We start from the raw sequence: 19,714 nt of genomic DNA on the forward strand, positions 1-19,714 counted from the left end.
AATCACTACCAACTTCTGTGCCGTTCTTCCATATCAACTGGTGTCTACAGTAAAACTAAAAAGGAAATGGTCTTACTTTGTGGGTGAGACCACCTCGAAACAGAACCTCCTCTCGATGTCCTCGCATGGTTTAACTGAGCACAGCCTGAGGTCTTCCACCACCACCGTCAGAGAATCCTGAACACATGAGAACATCTTCATCACATATCATATTTAATATACATCAGATGTTAGAAGTAGATGTTAAGTAGTAACGGTAAACCATTTTCTTTCCTGGCAACTGTTAACAGCACACGGTCGAGATAATTCTTTGTGATGATATTAGATAAACATAGCGTGTCTTAGATCTGAAGAAATCAGAGAGTGCACAAATGTATGGACCAGGGTCAAGGGCCCCATTTGGTTACATTGTTAAATTAACATTGAGGCTTATGTTTACGGTTTTTTTGTAGGTGCTGTCTGTGTTTTTGCATGTTATGAAAAAAAAAAATCTTGAAAATCTTAAAAAGTAATTAAATACATTAACATTGAGGATTTACAGTGGAGATCTTAACTCGAGGAATGCAGTTTCCCTAGAGGTTACATCAGTACTGCACACGCCGACAGGGTGAATGAGCAAGTGAGTGGTGATGGATATCAGCGAAGAATGTCTCCATAACTTTTAAAGCATCAGTGCCTCCATTTCTCATAGACCCCCCCCTCCAACCATCTCTCAACCCCATTAAAGCTGCACTCATCCTATTCCAACCCCCCAGGGACCACTCAGCGAAAGCCAGAGGAGAAATGGACTTGCCTTGAGCTTCTTCTGATAGACCAGTTGACTATTCTGTATGGAGAACCATCGTCTGGGGAGAGCAGGAGGGGAGAGAGAGTGAGAAGATATGAATAAAACATACGCGTTAGATCGATATCCCTGCACGAGAAGGGTCTTGAGCATGCAGGTGAACCGATGTCACCCTAGACGCCATTGATGATCAAGTAAAAAAGCATCATTGAGCGGAACAGGCTTTCCGCCACGCAGTGCAATATTCTGACCCTGTGAGAAGAGTGGAGTATAACTTCCACATCCTGACCCCCTCAGCCTGTCTCTGAGATAGTGGCCTAATACAGTAGAGATGTGCATCAATGAAAGCAAAACAGGGGAAGTATGGTCCGTGGGGAGCTGGGAAGAGCAATAACTTGGTATTTTAATGGATCGAATGGGTCAAATGCAGGACACCGTACATCTGCCAGCAGACCATTTGAAGCTACAGTATATGGGCAGGAAATTATACAGTATATTTGAATAGGAATGACAAATGGCTACACAAAATCGCTTCAGGACAGGAAGTATAACTATTTCCATAATAGAGCTGACATCTCACCCTTTTTTGTGGTTCAGTCATGTTACTGCACCATTGGGGTACTAAACAGTAAAATCCTACGAGTCAAATTATCCATTTGTAACTCTCCTTAATTGACATTAAGGATTTTACAGTGTACATATAATAGTATACAGAGGTATAATGGAAGCTTCCATACCTGTTCCAGGTCTTGAAGGCGTTGCTGGCCCTCTTGAACAGATAACCCTCCATCACCACACCGTTGGGGGCGTCCACGTTGAACTCTGCCTTGGTGTCCTCATAGGAGAAGTCCTGTCAGAGAGGAGAGAGACACACACGGTTTAGCCCTGGTTCTTATAGAAGAGATGAGGAAAGGAAAATGAAAAATCACAGATTACGGCATAAAACAAGTAATAAACAACTGGTAGCCTATAGCCAGATTTATAGTTTTTTGTATTGCTGGGTCCCGCATCAAAAATAGTCAAGCTTGTAGAACGGCTATTTTTGCATTAATCTGACCTGAACAGTAAAGTCTCCATACTTCTTTTTAAGCAAAGAAAATAAACTAATGAGTCCTCATACTGTAACTACTGTACCTGTAGGCATAATACCCTCGTCTTTCCATAGCGTAAACAGCATGTTAGTGCAATGTGTGTTGTTCCCAGTATCCTGCTACTGTAGCATTTGATAGTACTGTACACTGCGCTGCATGTACTATATCCATACAACGAGCAGAAGCGTCACACATTGTGCGATCATGTAGAAGCAGTCACGTGTTAGGTTGTGTATATGTACACATTGCATGCCATCTTTATGGATGATTCACCATGGCATTTCATAACTTAAACCCGTGATGGAAATTACATAAACAGGATCTAATTTGAGTAAAACATAATAATTCAACCCTGATGGGAAGAATACAGACCACTTAACACTTTAATGCTAAACAACAAAACGTGACAGGTACCTATTTAAGGCTTAGAGGCCACCGTAATGGGGAATGCCTCCAATATATCTCATAATTGAAGGGGGACACACAATAGTACACTATAAAATCCTGAATGTCAATTTAACTGAGAGTGCTAAAATGTACCCTTACTTGTCCATTTGTGCACTCTCACAGTTCAATTGAAACTCAGGATTTTGCAGTGTAGTTACTTGAGATAATGTTCCATGTGTCATGTTTCATGTTCAGGACCAGAAGTACGTAATGTACGGAGACTTAATTAAAAAGTGTTAAACCCTTTCCTCCCAATGTACTGTACCATGCAGCAAGTATAGAACATTGCATGACTTGCATGAGATTAAAATTAAGTTTCACCGTTGCACGCAATGAAGCCGTGCAAAGGGGACAAGAACCTTCCCACCACAGTCAATTCAAACTGCATGCTTCAAAGCAGTCAGACATTCAGGTCTGAACTCTGAACACACTTCATGCTTTTAAGCCAAAGTGTAAGAGAGCAGGTTAAAATGGCTTCTGGGGAGACCAGCACAGAAAGTGATCTTCACTCTGTGTTGAAAATCGCTTCAATATAACAAGAGTACATGTTCATGTAGCAGTTCTTTAATGTGTTAAATAATACAACACACTCCTCTCCAACTCTCCCTTTTGACATGCTGCATAAATACACACATCAGTACAGCAGTGTTAACTGTAAGTACCAGACATTCTTGACCAAAAAGGAAGCAAGGCAACAGAGATAAATACAAATAAAAGGAGAGAGTGAGAGACAGACAAGAGGGACAGAGACAGGGAGTAGAATTAGGTATCTTCCATACTGTAACATGTACTGTATCTCAAAGATAACCTTCCAGCATTACAACTACTTATTCTTTGGTCACTCTCGAGTCCTGTTAGACATATGGTACTTATTCTAGCAATAAATACGTAATGAAGTTATAGCTGTAACAATTCACAATACATCGCAGATCAACCCACCAGAGTACAGTCCCATCTCCCGAAGATCTTCATTTTCAAACGTTTAGAATATTCCAACAGCATTGGAAAAAAAATACCCAAACCAAAAAAAGAATTGGTGAAAAAAGAAATAATTAAAAAGGAGAAAAAGGGCAAGAATTCAACTCAGACTAGAAGCATCTCTGTGGAGACATGGGAGATCCAATAACTCCTCTCTGGTGAAAGCCGTGGCACTCACAGTGGAGTGCAAACGCAGAGAGTCGCACTCGACGCACTGTGCTCAGCTATTCCACTGATGATATGTTTGCTCTCAACTACAGCCACCTGCCCCGCTGCATTCTGTAGAACTAATTACCATACAGCTGCCAATGTAATGAAGAATAGCGGACTACGTTGTACTGTAACCACCCTTGACCCGGACACATGCAGACTGGATAGGGACGCTGATGCCTAAGCCTGCTTCAGTTATACCACTCCCTAAATGCACCTCCCCTGTTGAAGAGGGGCAGATTCAGTCCTTTATTGACCCTGAGAGGATCGGTTTGGCAAGCACCCAAGTTCACCAAGTAAACACTACTGAAGCCTTTATTAGCTTTCTATGCAGAGAAATTACAAATTACAAACTTGCAACAACTGCATTCCCCAACCTCTCAAATATACAAGAAAATATTCAAGATTATAATTTATAACCTAAATTGAGATAGAAAACACTTTTCACAAGACTATATGAATAGTAACATATATAACAGAGAAGGCAGTGTACAGTACAAGCCCACAACATAGACCATCCATTTGTAACGACCCAACATCATAGAGATGGAAATTGAACATCAGTGTATAATTGAATATGTAAGCAAACAGAGGCTCCTACCAAATGTAGTTAGGCTGCCCTCTGTTTTACAAAGACATGGTGTCTAAATAGATGACCTACAGATTTCAAAAACAGATTCCAGATGTGCCCTAATTCTTCACTTCACCTGGTTGTGTAGTGCACACATCTATCTCCTATAGGCTATGCCACATGGCTCCCCACTGCCACAAATGGTTAGCACAGTTGGTACCACTGGTTACACAGTCTGCTGTGACATGTTTGCCTATTGTCCTAAGGATGCTGTTGCCTATAAATGTGTAGAGACTCGAAAGGTGCATCTGGACTGGCCTGCTGCCGTGGACCCTGCCCACCTTTCTTACTGGCCTGGCGTCTGCCCAACCCCATTCTTCTAATCCCAAACACATCCTGTCCACTTGGATAGCCAAGTCACAGAATGGCAACAGATTCATTGAGACGTTCAAAATACAGTACTTACATTTTTTGCCACTCATGACAAAAACAAACACATACAAAATTCCCACCTTAGCCAGGCAGGCCCAAATAAATTGGTGAAATTATATGAAATATGACCAGGGTCTTCTTCAAAAGAGATTTCATTTTACCATAGTTCTGCCCTTTCTCTGTCTGCACCTTCCATACGATTTGGTGGTGGAGAGGAGGATAATATATTATATAAATAGACTGGACTTAGACTTAAAACTTTCAAATGAATGAAGAAATGCACAAAGAACAATTATTACAACAATATGTGCAATATCCTGTCATAAGTGTGAAAAGCAGAGTGACGTTTAACATACTGTATAGAGGGTATGCGCGTGACATAATCATCAAACCGGGAAGTTATGCATGAACGCCTACCGAGTGGCAATTTTTTTTTTCTGGCCGTGACAGCCCATACATGCAAACAGAAAAGTCCTATCTGATTGAATTAAACAGCGTTAAACAATGTTAAACTCACTTTGCTACTCGATTTGCCATTCACTTTATGCATGTGCATACCCTCTATAATAATAACATACTGTGTTGTAGTTTTATTCTAATTTGTAGATTTAAAACAAAATCTGAAATTATAATTGTACTAGTACAGGTAGTGATCTGTATTTTGAATCTCAAATGTGAATGATAAATTCAAAGGACATGCTGCAGCTGCATTGTTTTGTACATGTAAAGTTGCTAGACGGTTGAGCCTGCTCTGAACAGAACTTCTCCATTAAACCTCCAGTTAAAAATGAATGGCTCTGGCATTTAGGGGCTTTCTATGTACTGTGTACCCAGCCAGCTACACTGACAGTCTGGAGGGAGAACGTTACCTCCCCGTCTGCAGTCTACTTCGCTGTGGGAGAGATGTCCCTTTGTCCTCTTTAGGTTTACACAAGTCTTATTGAACATGGACCAATGAGAAGGAAGAAAACAAAGATTCTGTGACGTAAAACTCTCAAAAAGGAGAGCCGAGAGGGAAAGCAACCAATAAAGGTAAAATCTATACAGTACTAAATTGCTAATTATTTTAGCTTAATTTATTATTTATAAATGGTCAAAAAAATGTTAAAAAAAGATGTAGAACTAAACAAAATCACATCTAAGAGACAAGAACATTACACATAACAACCCAACACCCAGTGCATGAAGCTGTAAATGTGGAATAATAATTGGAAATGTTCTTATTTAGGCCAAGGCGAGCGGTATTAAAACTGATTTGTTTTATACCGGCTATTCAATCGATTGGACTTCAAAGTCCACAGTTTGAGAAAAACATGATAGAGATGAGCTAATGATCTCTACTTGTAGTAAAGTCAAGGATCCCCAACCCATGTGTGCATGAAATACAACTGTAACGGAAAAATAAAAATAGAACTCACCTGCATGAGTGTCTGAGAGAGCAGATTGTATATGGAGATGACCAGGGGCAGAACAAAGAAGAAGCACATGGTGAAGGGAGAAGAAAAAACACAGACCCACAGTTCAACACAGCAGTTCAGAAGGGATAATATAACAATCTGTGTGCCTAAACCACATGCAGTCTAGCATCTCCATTGTGGGCAATGGCATGTCATAGTAGGTGAACATTCAGAGAAAATAGGCAAACATTCGGAAAGAATTGTAGATCTACAAGCCCACATCGTTGCATTACAATGCAAAGTGTCCTTTGTGTATTCCCCTTTGTGTTATGTATTCCCCTTTGTGTTAAGTAGTGGTCTAATCGCCCACTAGGCTATATACTGCATGTTCCCCTCATGTCTCATTGCGTTAGGCGAGTAATGCTGTGAAATCGGTATTTGGGCCCAGAATTATTGTTTATTGTAGTATTTGTGTTGGAAAATAAAACACACCTTATTTTTCTTTTAAGAAACTACCCAAGTCTCCGTGTCTCTCTCCCCAACCAACTCGGTCTCCTGGCAGGGACACACTGAATGTTTAGAAACACACAACTCCCTTGACCATAGGAGTGTTGTTTGAAGCTATTACTCTGCTTCAAAAACAGATCAATAAGGACCTGGCCCTTCCTGCAGCCTCTAGCCCAGACCACAGAAGCTGGAGGGCAGTATGGTTGACTGGTCATCTGACAGATGGTCACTTATCCTGGGGTACAGAGGAGCCTAGGACAGGCCCTCTGATGAGAGAGGCTCCTCAATAATTCAGTAGGTAGACAACAAAGAGTGAATCCTTCATGGATGGCTGTCACCCTTCATTATGAAACCAAAAGACTGGTAAACGAGGTGACCATCAGTGTAACCTCCTACCGGAACCTACCAGCCTACCAGAAATTCCTGTAAACCTATACTTACTGTAAGTCCGGTTACACATGTATTCAGCCTACTATCTGTGTACCTTGAGGGGGATAGCGTGGTTCAAATGTCGACATTTTTGACAATGTTTATAAAATGCCTATAAAGATGCAGATCGCTAGTTACACAAAGTAAAGGGGGTGGCCTCAATATCAAGAGGACAACGCACTACTGCTTGTATATTGGGAATTGGGATATACCTAATGTGCTGATCATTGTAACCCACAACCAGTAGGATTAGTATCTCTTAAAACTTAACAGTTAAATCAATATCTGGCCTCAAACACTCTCCGGTTTGTCACCTTTAATCCTATAGCTATAACAGAAGCACTGGGCCAGGCAACAGACTTGGTCTGAATTGAACACACATTTACATCTACATCTATCCGACTATCGGACTAAACCAGGAACATATATGAAAAATCACACCCGTGTGAACTGAGTGGTGTAAGGTTTTATATAGCATGATCAGCTGTGGTCTGACGTAATGTCTGACGTAATGAAATAAGGTAAGGTATTATGTAGCCTGATCAGCTCTGATCTGACGTAATGAAATCACACCCGGATGTGATTTCACAACTGGCTTTTTCTGTGCAGAGAAAATGACCATGGTTGCTACGGTCATCCAGTTCACCCGGGTGTGATTTAATTACGTCAGAAATTATTTTGAACATAGCAACCATGCTCATTTTTTTCTGCACACAAAAGCCAGTTGTAGGAGTGGTTTACACCACTCAAAAATTCACACCCGTGTGAACTGAGTGGTGTAAGGTCATAGCCTGATCAGCTGTGGTCTGACGTAATGTCTGACGTAATGAAATCACACCCGGGTGAACTGGGTGACCGTAGCAACCATGCTCATTTTTTGAGCACAGACAGACAGACACGTAAACTAACAAAGCCAGTCGTAGGAGTGGTTTACACCACTCAAAAACATAAGCCAGATAATTTATCATATGGGGGTGTTGCTCTGTTCAGATTCCCAAGGGTACTAAATATCTTCACCGAACATAGCCGATCTACTGTAATATCTGCTATTTTCTGTGAATGTTCCTCCCGGAGAAGGGATGCTAGGGTTTATGTGGTTCAGCTTCATAGGTAAAGGGAATCTGCTGTGTATAACACCTGGAATCGCCTGATTGACTATACTACAGTACATTCACATTTATCGCTGCAGTAACTCACCCTCTGCTGTATTGTTGCATGTTTATGTTCCATGTCCCTCTTCTCCATCGCTGAATCGATCACCAACTGGTCCAGCTGAAAACACCGCCACAATGACAACAAGATCACTGATAATGAAGTGCTGCTCTGTCCAAGGCTCATGCAGAGAAGTTCATCATTTTGGAATTATTCTAAATAATTCTCAGTGAATGTCTACATGAGGGCTAGAGTGATTGCGGGTAAGCAAGAAGCATAGTTTAGGCTAGCAGAGGTTTAAGCCTATAATGATCAATGTCTGATCAATGTTTGTTAATGAAGAATCGACTTGTTTTTTTTCAGCACTGTGCTCACTGTGGAAACAGCATTGCTCTTCATTAACACAATGCACAACATGTGCATCTGAAATATATTGGTAAAAGATGGATGCAGCTCGCTCTAATCTTTTTAATTTATCATACAGTACATACTGTACGTTTATAGATTTAACATTTTACACTCCAGAGTATTAACTACGTACCGGTAGCCCAATTGTATACTTGGTGTCATGCAAAAATAGGCAATCAACAAGCAGTGAGCTAGCTTATACAGTAGATCTGCTATTTTTTGTAAAAAAAAAAAAATCATCAGTGATTTGACACAAAAATAGGGATGCCAGCAGGTTAAAAGTGGTTGAACAGAATATATATTGTATATATATTGTTGATATATATAATATATAATATATCAACAAACAAATATAACAAATAATATATCAACAAACAAAACAGCACTGGTGATGCAAATGGCCCTGTCAATATTTACCAATCACGCCTTCTTGCCCAAGGCCTGAAATACAGCTTACTGAGCAGAAGCTGGGTGTTTTGCTCACCTCAGCAGCCAGTTTCTTCATGTAAGGGTCAATCTCATGCAGGAGGTTGTAGCCCTGCTGGAATAGTGAGTACTGGGCATTCATGAATGACAGCATCTAGGGAAGACAGACACAATTGTGTTATTCAAGAGATGTTCACAGGTGTTGCATAATTTGCAGATTGTAATACTTTAGTCTGTGCATCTACAGGATGGAGATGGTACATACTGCATCTAGGATCTCAAATTTCTTCTTTGCCTGGAGGACATTGATCTGCAGAGAGAGGAAGATGTGAATGTGAATGAGCAAATATTTGTCTAATGTAAACATGGAATCAATTCAATTATCTACACAGATTGTAAAGGTGATTTTCATTAAAATACCAATGGCCACCTCGCCATTACATGCACAGGAAAGGGAGTGTCCTATAACCAGATATACAAAGTTCAATCAATATTCCTGTAGTTCTTTTTGAAGCACTGCACCTTAATACTACAACAAGAATGTACCAGTTAACTTAAGTATTTCCTTTGAATTTCTTCACTCTGTCCGTATTTTTCGGTGTCTTTGTCATCTGTCTGGTGTGCTCCACTTCACTCTTTGCCCACACTAATTAACGCACCTGTGTCCCTGTGCTTCCTATGCACAGGGACATTCATTAAAGTTAATTAAATGCCAGCCACCAAGTGTCTAGACACAGAACTACAAATTAACCAAAATAACATGCCAACACACGAACATAAATAGCTCCTACACATAGGAATTTGTGCTCTTAGCATGTAAAATGTTTTGTGATATTATTACTGACTGTTGAGCAATGCCCTCTAGTGGATATACGTATACCAGCCTATTTTAAGTGGTGCAACCACTCTGTGTGTCCCTGGCTGGGTCTGTCTGTGGCTCAGAGCACAAAATAGTGTCACCCACAACCACCCCCCCACCCACCCCCCCCCCCCCCCCCACAACCACCCACCAACCACCCCCCCCCCCCCCCACAACCACCCACCCAACAACCCCCCCCCCCCCCCGGTGCGCACCGCTCTATACCAAACTAATTTGGCATACAGCTTACGGGCTCTTTTAAACTCGACTATGCGCCTTCCCAAATGTGTGTGACCAAAATAGCAAGGGGAAAGCGTGCTAACACGCCTATGACACCTATAGGCGCAAATACCGGGGTCGGCATAATAGATATCGGGTGACGCTGGACCAAAATACCATTTAGGGACAGAGCAAGCTCCTATACTCGTAATTTTCAGGCAGCGGCTGACTTGCGGGCCGCGTCGCGGGTAACGGCGGCGACGAAAATGGAGCCTTATGGGTCCTATCTTGCGCGCCGCCCTACCCCTTATCCCTAAACCTATTAGTCATAGTTTACTATTTTGAAATTGTTCAACTAGCCAATCTACATTGACACGTTGTGAGCTTGTAGATCAGCTATTTGAAATATTTAAAAACGAGATAGGGCACCACATCTCAAATAAAATCATGCGCTGTGTGAGGTTGTGCATTATGGTGCATTACTCCATGACCTCTTCTGCCTTGAGACACTTTCAATTAAGACTTGAAAGGGTAAAATCTTTGACAGCAGAATGGAAAGGGAGGGGGTTATCATACCCTACTGAATCAGTGTCTTTGTTCCCACAGGCAGTCATTATGGTCATGATGAGGAGGGCACAGCATACTGGCAGAATGAAGCCACAGTGTATAAAAATAGACCAGGGAGGGCTCTGTGACAGTAGTGCCACGTCCATGTACTGTAGGTGGACTCATGGACATCGCTGTAGGCCCTCAGGAAACACTGGGATACTTCACCATCTCCACTGGCATGATTTGTCTGTCTGTCCCTTTATGTCACTTAATTTAATCTCAATCTATAATCTCTTATCTTCAGTATCTCTGGCATCATTATTTTGGGCAAATTTTATTTTCATCTTAACACATTTGATGCTAAGGATGGGTATACTCGTCCAATTAAATAAATACGTGAGGTGCTTTTTAGACGAGTATACTCATCCTAAGGCGTTTAATATCGATATAAGAATGCCTCGCTATTTTCCATTTTTGGAAGCGCTCCGGTTGCTACGGATGGTTGCTAGGGCCTTGTCTGCACTGTGTCTGCGCTAGTGGGATTGCTTCTCATCACGTGGCACCAAAGCGCCACCACTTCTGTCCACCAGGTGGCACTCATTGTGTTTGAAAAAATGGAGGAAAAAAAAAATGTGAATGAGGTCGGTCGGTAGATGTGAGTTATCTTCACTGACCTGCAAAACGTAGTCCAGGGCAAGGTGCCTGAAGCACTTGCGGGTGATGCTGAGCGTGCAGGTGGCCTCCTCCACTTCGTGAGGCTTGTTCCTGGGGGCCTGGGCGTTCTTCACCTGGGCTATCTCCAGGTCCTCACGGACCCTGTCAAAGTGCTTCTTGGTATCCTTGAACTTCCGGACATCCCTGAAAGATGGAAAATGGAGTGAGACAGCCGGTGTGGTCATTTCTACGCTGGGCGACGACAAGCCACTTGCAAAGGTTTTGTTGTTCATAAACTAGGCGATATTTTTTTTGCTGTTTTGACAGACATCTGGGCACCTCGATGTAAAATGTTGTCCAAAATGTTAACAAATGATTTTCGATGGTCTTCCCATTTTGGGCGGGAACCCCTTTTGGTGTTAGCATTATGTTATGCTTTAGCTATTGAAAAATAGCAGATCTACAAGCTCATAGCGCGCCACCGAGTGGCGCGCTATGAGCTTGTAGATCTGCTATTTTTGAAAAATCAAAGAACAACTGACATAGAAACATAGCTTTTTCAGAAAACTGTCAGGATGTAGAAGACATTTTTAGAATCTGATGGGTTAAATAATGTAAAAAGGTGATGTGATGTGAACATGCACAATACATCATTATCAGACCTCATTTTATCCTTCAACTTATTGTTTATGCCCCAAATGACTGGGTATACAGGTTTTGTAGCAATTAGTACTATAGACGAATAACACATTTTATTCTGACCCCTCCACGAAAAGACCTCGTTGCCCTGACCCCTTATCCATCATTTATACATTATGGATAATTAGTGTGGACATAAACTGTTATTCGTCTATAGTACTCGAATGTTTAAGCATGTAATGATCCTCGAGGTGCCCAGATGTACAAGGTGCCGACTTGACGTATATCCGCTTTGACACATGATTGTGAATTTGTGATGTATCAACACAAAGTGATTTTGCCGTGATGCAGGGTCATAACAGTTACAGTTGGATATTGTTTGCACTACACTACATGTCTTTGGCTGCAAAGAGGTCTAACATTTTAATATTTCAAACCACAAAATAGGTTAAAAGTTCAAAAAAGGAAGCTACCGATTAGCCCCTTAAAATGCGGAACTTGTGTTAAATGTTTTATACAAGCTGAACTCCAAAACCTTGCTGAATTTCAAACATCACATCTTGAGGTCTACTTACTCTTTCACAAAGTTGTGCAATTGCTGCTTGACAGATCTCTGGGCTTGATCAAATAGAATCTGAAATACAACAGAAGCAATTATTTTGTTACGAGCAGCTATAGTTTTCAAGGAGGTATATTTTAAAACAAATATTGTGCAAGTACACTATAATGATTGATTATTACAATCATGCTTAGTACATCGACCATGAGAAGGAATGCTATGAAATCTAAACCCAAATTCCCAGGCTGAATCTACACTGAATTGTGCTGTATGTAGCCATTTGTATGAAGCTGTTATTAAATTGTAAGGCAATCGTACAAATGGAGGACCTTTTATGAAAGGCATTTTTTCTGCTTCTTTCCCCCCTTATTAGTATCTTATGGAATAAAATACCAACAAAAATACCTCATAGAATCACTTTTAATTTGAACATAGTGGTCATTTGGTAATTCCTCATCCCAATGGAATAAGAAAGGGCCAAGGGGGCAATGCTCTACTGCCGCACTATTCCCAAATTCCATTCAACCAACAGAGGGCGCTAAAGTCCAGACTTTTCAAAAGCAAAGTAAGGGAAAAAACACCCTTTCATGACTGCAAAACAGCATGGATGCACAATGTCACAGAGAGTGAAACAGACCCAATGTAACACATAAACACCATGGTCTGCATTTCAATTTCACCATGCCCCCCACCCCCTCCTCCTCCCTCCCTCTGAGGACGTCCTTAGTGGCTGCTCATGCGGTGCTGCTGCTAAATAGGTCACTCGGCCAGAAAGGGAGGGAGTCTGGGAGGAGGAGAGTGTGGAAGCAGAGTGGGAGGAGAGCAGGCTTTTGGTACCGTGTGACGACACTGCAGAGCCTGCATCCGATGCTGCGTGCAAACCCCAGACAAAATGTCAGAGCCCTGGCTTCAGCACTGAAACCATTGCACTCAGTGGTGGACAGAGTAATTAGCAGAGTCTGCGGACGGTTTGCGCATCCTATCTCTGGCTGAGTAATCCAATATTATGAAGTCATGGACAGGACGAATTACAGTACGATTTGAATTTTGAACCCTATGAAAGTACCAGCAGTGCAATGTCCCTGGCATTTTGACAGGTTTCATGTGAGGAATCACATGAAGGGCTGTTGAGGGCCTCAGGCTCTTCTCTTGTTACAACAAAGTTGGAATAGATCAGATCTTGTACTTGACACGCTAAAGCTCAAAATTCACCAGACATGCTTTAGGTATGTGTATACCATAAGGATACATATGTAAAATGTGAGATACGTTACTTTGCTATATTTCTCTTCCCTCACTCCCTAATATCCATGACTAATTTCTTCCTCACCCCCATCACTTTATCGCTCTTTCTCCGCATATCTCCGTCTGCCTATCTCTCTCCTTCGTTCTGATCCTTGATTCAAGGTTATGCGACGGTAAGAGATGGCGGTACGTTTTATTTTTAGAGAGTAGTCCTCGCTTCCTGTTGCATGCTTCGTCTTTCCTCCCCTGCACTTGATTAATGAACAAAGGAATTCCTTCAGTCACACCCCAGAGTCTGTCTCCTAAAGCTGGCTGTAAATATGCAAATCGGAGAGCCAATCTTTCCATTCAGGGTAAATATACTGCCTTTAATGTGAGCGGGAGCTTCCAAGGGCTTCTGGGATTGCTCTTGAATGGAGCTACATGTCATGGAGGCAGCCGGCGTCTCCCACCCCCTGTCACCGTAAATCTGTCTGCCGACTGCAAAGACACAGCAGGCCTGTCTCCTTGACTGTGCGTGTGTGGTCAATTTGTTTGGCTATACACGCAATTTAACCACTTGAACCCTAGCATCCCTATTCTGGGCAGAACACCGAAAATAGAAATCTACAATGCGATGTGTTGTAGACTGACTATTTACCACAAAGATATTTTTGTGTAGAGTGAAAGCAGGAGGGGGCCTGGGAGCCCCTGGGAATCTGTTCAACTAAGTATAGGATTGAAGTGGTTTTAACAGGCCCCTACAAAACACAGGGAGTGAGAACTGAGATGTTGTGGCATCAGGGAATGTCACATGTGACATTCGGTGCAGCGTGGTGGACACAAACACCTGGGTGTTGAGATTCGGCCCTGGTACCAGATAATCAACCAAAAGGAGGTTGGTCTTGTGTTAACCAATCAAGTAAAGAAGTACGTCCTCATGTTATGTGTGTGTGTGTGTGTGTGTGTGTGTGTGTGTGTGTGTGTGTGTGTGTGTGTGTGTGTATGTGACTGTGTATGCGTGCGTGTGCGCAAACGTGTGTGTGTGTGTGTGTGTGTGTGTGTGTGTGTGTGCGAGCGAGCGAGCATGCAGTGGCAGAAAAGTGCTGGGCCCTTTCCTGGATCTGCTTTGTGGCCATTCCAATTGGCTATGACTCCAAAGTTTGCAGGCCCCGACTAGGCAACCCGACCTGGTATGGCGGAGACCTGTGCTCTGAGGAGCACACCTTTCTAGTTGTGCATTAGCTGGGGCAGGATCGTCATGAGTCATAACCAACCAAGACCAACTAAAACTTTGTGAAACAACAACAGAGCTTCAGCATGGGTCTAAAAGGCTCGCAAAGCCAGTAGTAACACTTACAGACGTGGCTCTCTAGCCTGTGGATAAGCTAACTGGCTATGGCAAATGGAACCATGAACCGACACTAGCGGCAGCCCAGAACCAGATCTACTATAGGTTCACTTTGGTGGAAATTGCCGTTGCAGATATTGTAGTCTGTCTGCATTAATATGCCACAGGTGCTCTCTGTACACTCTCAGTGTTAAAGTAACACTCACGATGTTGCTGTGAAAGAGGATCATGTGAACATGTGATGTTCTGGAGAGTGAATGACTATCAAAACATATTCTATAATGTCAACATTAATGATACACACACATTTTGGATTTAATCCAATGAAGATATTTTATCAACACGTTGTCAAGGTGTGAATGGGTTTCAAGAACTGTCAACATGTACAATTGTAATCTACAGGGAGGCGAGGAAAACGTGACACATTTAATCCCACATGACCTGATATCAGATGACAGGAATGAGGCAGGAACATGCTCGATCACAGTAGGACTACTATCATTTGCACTTTGTGCCATCTCCTCCTCTTTCCCGGTGGCATGTTGGGACACAGAGTGATGTCATGTCATCTTTAGCTGTCAATCTAAATAAGGCTGCTTATTCAGTGGCTGTCTATTCAGCCAGAAAATGTTAAAGCCTAAACCTAGAATAACGGTGTGAATAGCAAAGATGAACAGTAATTAAAATAAGTAATTGACTAAAAGGGAAGCCATTCTTTCAGATAATTTCACAATTTTTTGCTTCTGGGAACTCTCAACTCTCCAAGAGGGAATTCTTCCCTAAAGAGTTTTTCTTTGCTTTCCATGTTGAGAATATACCCATCAGATTCAGATCAGATGCCATCATTGTCATTCGGAATGAGAACTTTTTTTCCCTCACTGTATATGTTTCTTTTCCCTTTTTACCTCCATTATGATGAATTACTGTTCTGTTCTTTGTCTACATAGAAGTGTCTATTTGTACGTCTCTAAATGTTTTGATGAATTGAACATGGTGGACCCTCTTGTAAACAAGTGTAATGCTTAATTGGGTCGTCCACTCACAGTTAACAGCCTTTGTATTGAGTTTGTGCTTGAAATGTACTGTAATTCTGCAAACTGTTAATAAATATTTCAATCAATCAATCAATCAATTATAAGCGTAATCTGCATGATGTAGATTTGATCATAGGGCCACTTATTCTCACCGGAGTCCTGTCAACCCCTCACCCACCCACCGATAATCCTGGGCCAGTGAGTGTACACATACTGTTCAGAGACTGTTCTACTGCATTAAGTCCTGCAGACTTACTGCAGATGTAAGCCTCATTTGGCATCCCTGTCGGTCTCTCCACTCTTCACTCATTTCTAATGCATGTTAAGAGAGCCAAAAGTGTGTCAATAATTTACCGAGTATTCATATGGTGTTTCACGCTTGAATTAGACAGTGACTGTTTAAATGTTGACCTGATTCGTTTGGACGTCTCTGTCCATATGAGAGAGAGAGAGAGAGAGAGAGAGAGAGAGAGAGAGAGAGAGAGAATCTATTGTGAAATCCTTGGAATAGCAGAGACATGTGGTTGAAGTGAAAGGAGCTATACTTGGCTTACATTTGACATTCAAGAAAACAGAGGCTGTTTGTTCTGTTGTGTGGTATTGGAGTGGCGAAAAGAGAACCAAACTGTATCAGGAAACGGAGCGAGGCAAGGGCCAGGACTTTCTGCTTTCATTGGATGCTGCTTTGCATGCATGTGTATGAGCACATGGCCACGTATCTGCTCAAACACGGTTGATGGTGGTTGATGTGACGTGTGGTTGATGTGACGTGGGCAATTCCATTTCTCCACACTGAAAATCTTATGAGTGTTAACCGCTTTCTTTGCACGACGAATAGCAAAAATAGATGATACATCATTGCCTACAACGACATTCAGGAATCAGCAGTTTGCATGTGCACTCTTTCATTGTTTGGGTCCTGTTTGGGTCCCGAGTGCGTAGCCTACTACTGTGCAGGCACAAAATATTTCAATATGTTAGTAAGTTGGTTCTGATTTTTTATTTGACTGTAAGGACCTTTAATCATCTGTGGATCACAAGGCTGTCGGCGCCCTAATCAGCAGAAAGATCAAATAATCCCTAATATTATTAATATTTCTCTAAACTCTTTAATCTCATCAGAATCCCCCTTTTCGCTTCAATATCACACAGTATGCATGCTGCCAACCCCCTGGTCTGTTCTGCGGCCACATCAAAGAAACAAAGAAAAAGGCATCTAAGAGACAGTTGTATTAATGTCCAGCCAGAATCAGGGCCCAAGCGGACTGGAGGGAGGGAGGGGAGCACCCAGCTGAGCCTTCAGTGGACAGGCCAGCTGGTCCAATGCCAAATCCTGCTCTGTGTGGTACTGTACAGTCACAGAGTTAGTTAGTGAGTGAGTTAGTTAGTCAATCAAACAGACAGACAGACCGTCAAATAGACAGAAAAATGCTAAAGGCAGTGTTGTTGACTGGAGCTGAGAGGCATTTCAAACGTAACTACAAATAAATAAACTACTAACTACTACTAAAAGTTTCCAGTCAGATGTTCAGTTATGGATCCAATATGTGAAGTTTTATGAATAGTTTCACAATCGTGTACTTGTGTACGTACATGTCCTTCTAAATAAGTGATGTACTGGTAGAATTTCAGGCCAAGCCGCATAAGCTCCATGTTAATGAATGCAGCATTCACTCACGCACGTGAAGATTTCATTTCCCGCTCAGGGTGTAAAAAAAGTGTGTCCGCACACATTCTCATTAAAATGCATTGACCAGATGTCCCGCTGTGACCAGGCTTTGCGAGAACAGTCGCGCAAAAACCTGCATGCACAACGAAAGCGCGCGAGTGATGCTTTTTCGGTGGGTTCCCAGCATAATGATAGGGGGATCTCAGTGCCTTGGGGGCCTTGCAATGCACATCCTCCTTCCCATGTCCTGTCTGACTGTCATCCTGCACTCAAACTATACATTTAGCACCAATGTGCAGGAGTGTAACAAGCTCCTCCTATCTGTGGCACATTTACTCATCCTTGCCTCATCTGTTAAGGACCTGCACCAGGTCAGTCTCATAGCATACATACTTAATGTACAACACACACAATGAACATATTTTAGAGACCCTGCATGACATGTTGGGGTCATACAGGGCCTAAAGCTAATCCATGCTTGCCTCAGTGACCCAGGCCATTAACCTTTCATTTGTGCTACTGACCTCCCTCTCAGCCTGTACACTGGACTGTGGCGGTTTACCATCACGTTTCTTTGTTCACATTCTTCAAAAAACTCTTTAAAGTGTCATGAAACACGTAATGGGCTCAAGCTAAAGGACATCAAAGGCCCACAGAGGCGCAGGAGTGGCAGGGGGTCTGGAACGCTACAGAAGTAGCAGAGCCCCCGAGGATTCATGTGGGAGCATAAACCGGCATGATTAAAAACCCGATAACGAAGACGAAAAGCAAAAAAGATTTAAAATTTGCTCTGCTGGTGTCTGATCAGTGAATAGAATACATAAAGGAAGCTAATGAGGATGTTTAGAAAGTGTGGACTTGTTTTTGACAGCTATCACAAAGAATCAGAGCTCTGTGGTAGCTACTGTAAGGCACTGGTTCTCAACTTGGGGGGATCCCCAGCTAAAAGGTTAAAGACCCACTCCACATGTTTCCAGGGGATCCCTAGCTAAAAGGTTAAAGACCCACTCCACATGTTCTCTTTTTACCACTAAAATCTGGCTTTCCGTTTTCCACTTTCTGAAAACTGATCTGATGCAGTGCATGCAATTCAGATGCAGTGTTACGTCACAAATGCACTCGCCAATCAGAGCCTCACTAAATGCAGAATTATGCAATGAGTAGGTATAGAGGGACACGCGTCGTGTCAATGAGGTAGTCGTCAACGTTTTCGTCTGTGCGTTTTCTTTAATTCTCTTGGATTACCTATTGTTCTGGTTTATTATTTATTTATTATTAAAATGTATTTATTATTAACAAAGAAAAAGGTAATGAAGGTACAGTAATAATCAAGCCAATGTATGGTCATGTACACAATGATCAAAGACTGATTTGTCTGAGAATATAAACCAGACATTGGACGTATGGAATATAGGACTTTAATAACCAAATGGACCCATACACCCTTATGGGTCCATTTGGTTGCATGTGTAAACCCTCAGTTAAAATAACTTTTTTACAGTATAGATAGATTGTCAATTGGGGGTCCGTGGTCAACTGTGGTCCGTGGTCAACTGTGGTCCTTGACATTAAAAATCACAACCGTGTGAAGTGAGGGGCGCTAATATATTAAAGTCTAACTCATGTTGATTGAACTTAACGTAAAGGTCAACTGGACCCTGGGAATTTACTAAAAGGGGATAGAGGACCCATGTGGGACCTAAATGCCACTCTGCGTTAGCATGTGGAGACACGTTGATAAGGTGCGTGTCTCCAGTGCTGGCTCACAGCATGTCCCCATATACGTATGGGGACAAGTGTGTGCGTGTGTGTGTGTGTGTGTGTGTGTGTGTGTGGGGGGGGGGGGGGGGGTTGGCGGCAGACCTACCATGTGGTAGTTGACGATTTCCTGGAGACTTTCCCCACACTTTTCCAGACACTCCTGCAATGAAAACAACACACACAATGCGTTCAGTGTATATTGCGTTAGACATTCCTTAAGTACATCATCATGCAGATAAAGAAGAAGTGCTGCTGTAATATTGTACGGTACTGTGAATCAAAACTACTGCCACTACTGTGCGGGAATGTCGACTTTATCTGAATTCATAGCGTGCGTGGTACCAAATGAAAAGGCTACACACTA

At 42.2% G+C, this 19,714-nt stretch overlaps 1 protein-coding gene across 2 annotated transcripts in view; it reads right to left on the reverse strand.

The window, feature by feature from the left end:
- The window catches only part of acap3a (ArfGAP with coiled-coil, ankyrin repeat and PH domains 3a), a 65,020-nt gene that overhangs the window by 13,668 nt on the left and 31,638 nt on the right, over nucleotides 1-19,714 (reverse strand). For both annotated transcript variants that reach the window (XM_079496035.1, XM_079496036.1), the window contains exons 4-12: nucleotides 19,457-19,510; nucleotides 12,328-12,386; nucleotides 11,134-11,317; nucleotides 9,098-9,142; nucleotides 8,891-8,986; nucleotides 8,044-8,118; nucleotides 1,522-1,634; nucleotides 794-845; nucleotides 77-177 (exon numbers count right to left, since the gene is read on the reverse strand). In XM_079496035.1, the coding sequence (XP_079352161.1) occupies nucleotides 77-177; nucleotides 794-845; nucleotides 1,522-1,634; nucleotides 8,044-8,118; nucleotides 8,891-8,986; nucleotides 9,098-9,142; nucleotides 11,134-11,317; nucleotides 12,328-12,386; nucleotides 19,457-19,510 (779 nt within the window). The remainder of the gene's footprint in view (nucleotides 1-76; nucleotides 178-793; nucleotides 846-1,521; nucleotides 1,635-8,043; nucleotides 8,119-8,890; nucleotides 8,987-9,097; nucleotides 9,143-11,133; nucleotides 11,318-12,327; nucleotides 12,387-19,456; nucleotides 19,511-19,714) is intronic.

The sequence above is a fragment of the Electrona antarctica genome (assembly GCF_951216825.1).
Source record: "Electrona antarctica genome assembly, chromosome: 2".
Classification (NCBI taxonomy): domain Eukaryota; kingdom Metazoa; phylum Chordata; class Actinopteri; order Myctophiformes; family Myctophidae; genus Electrona; species Electrona antarctica.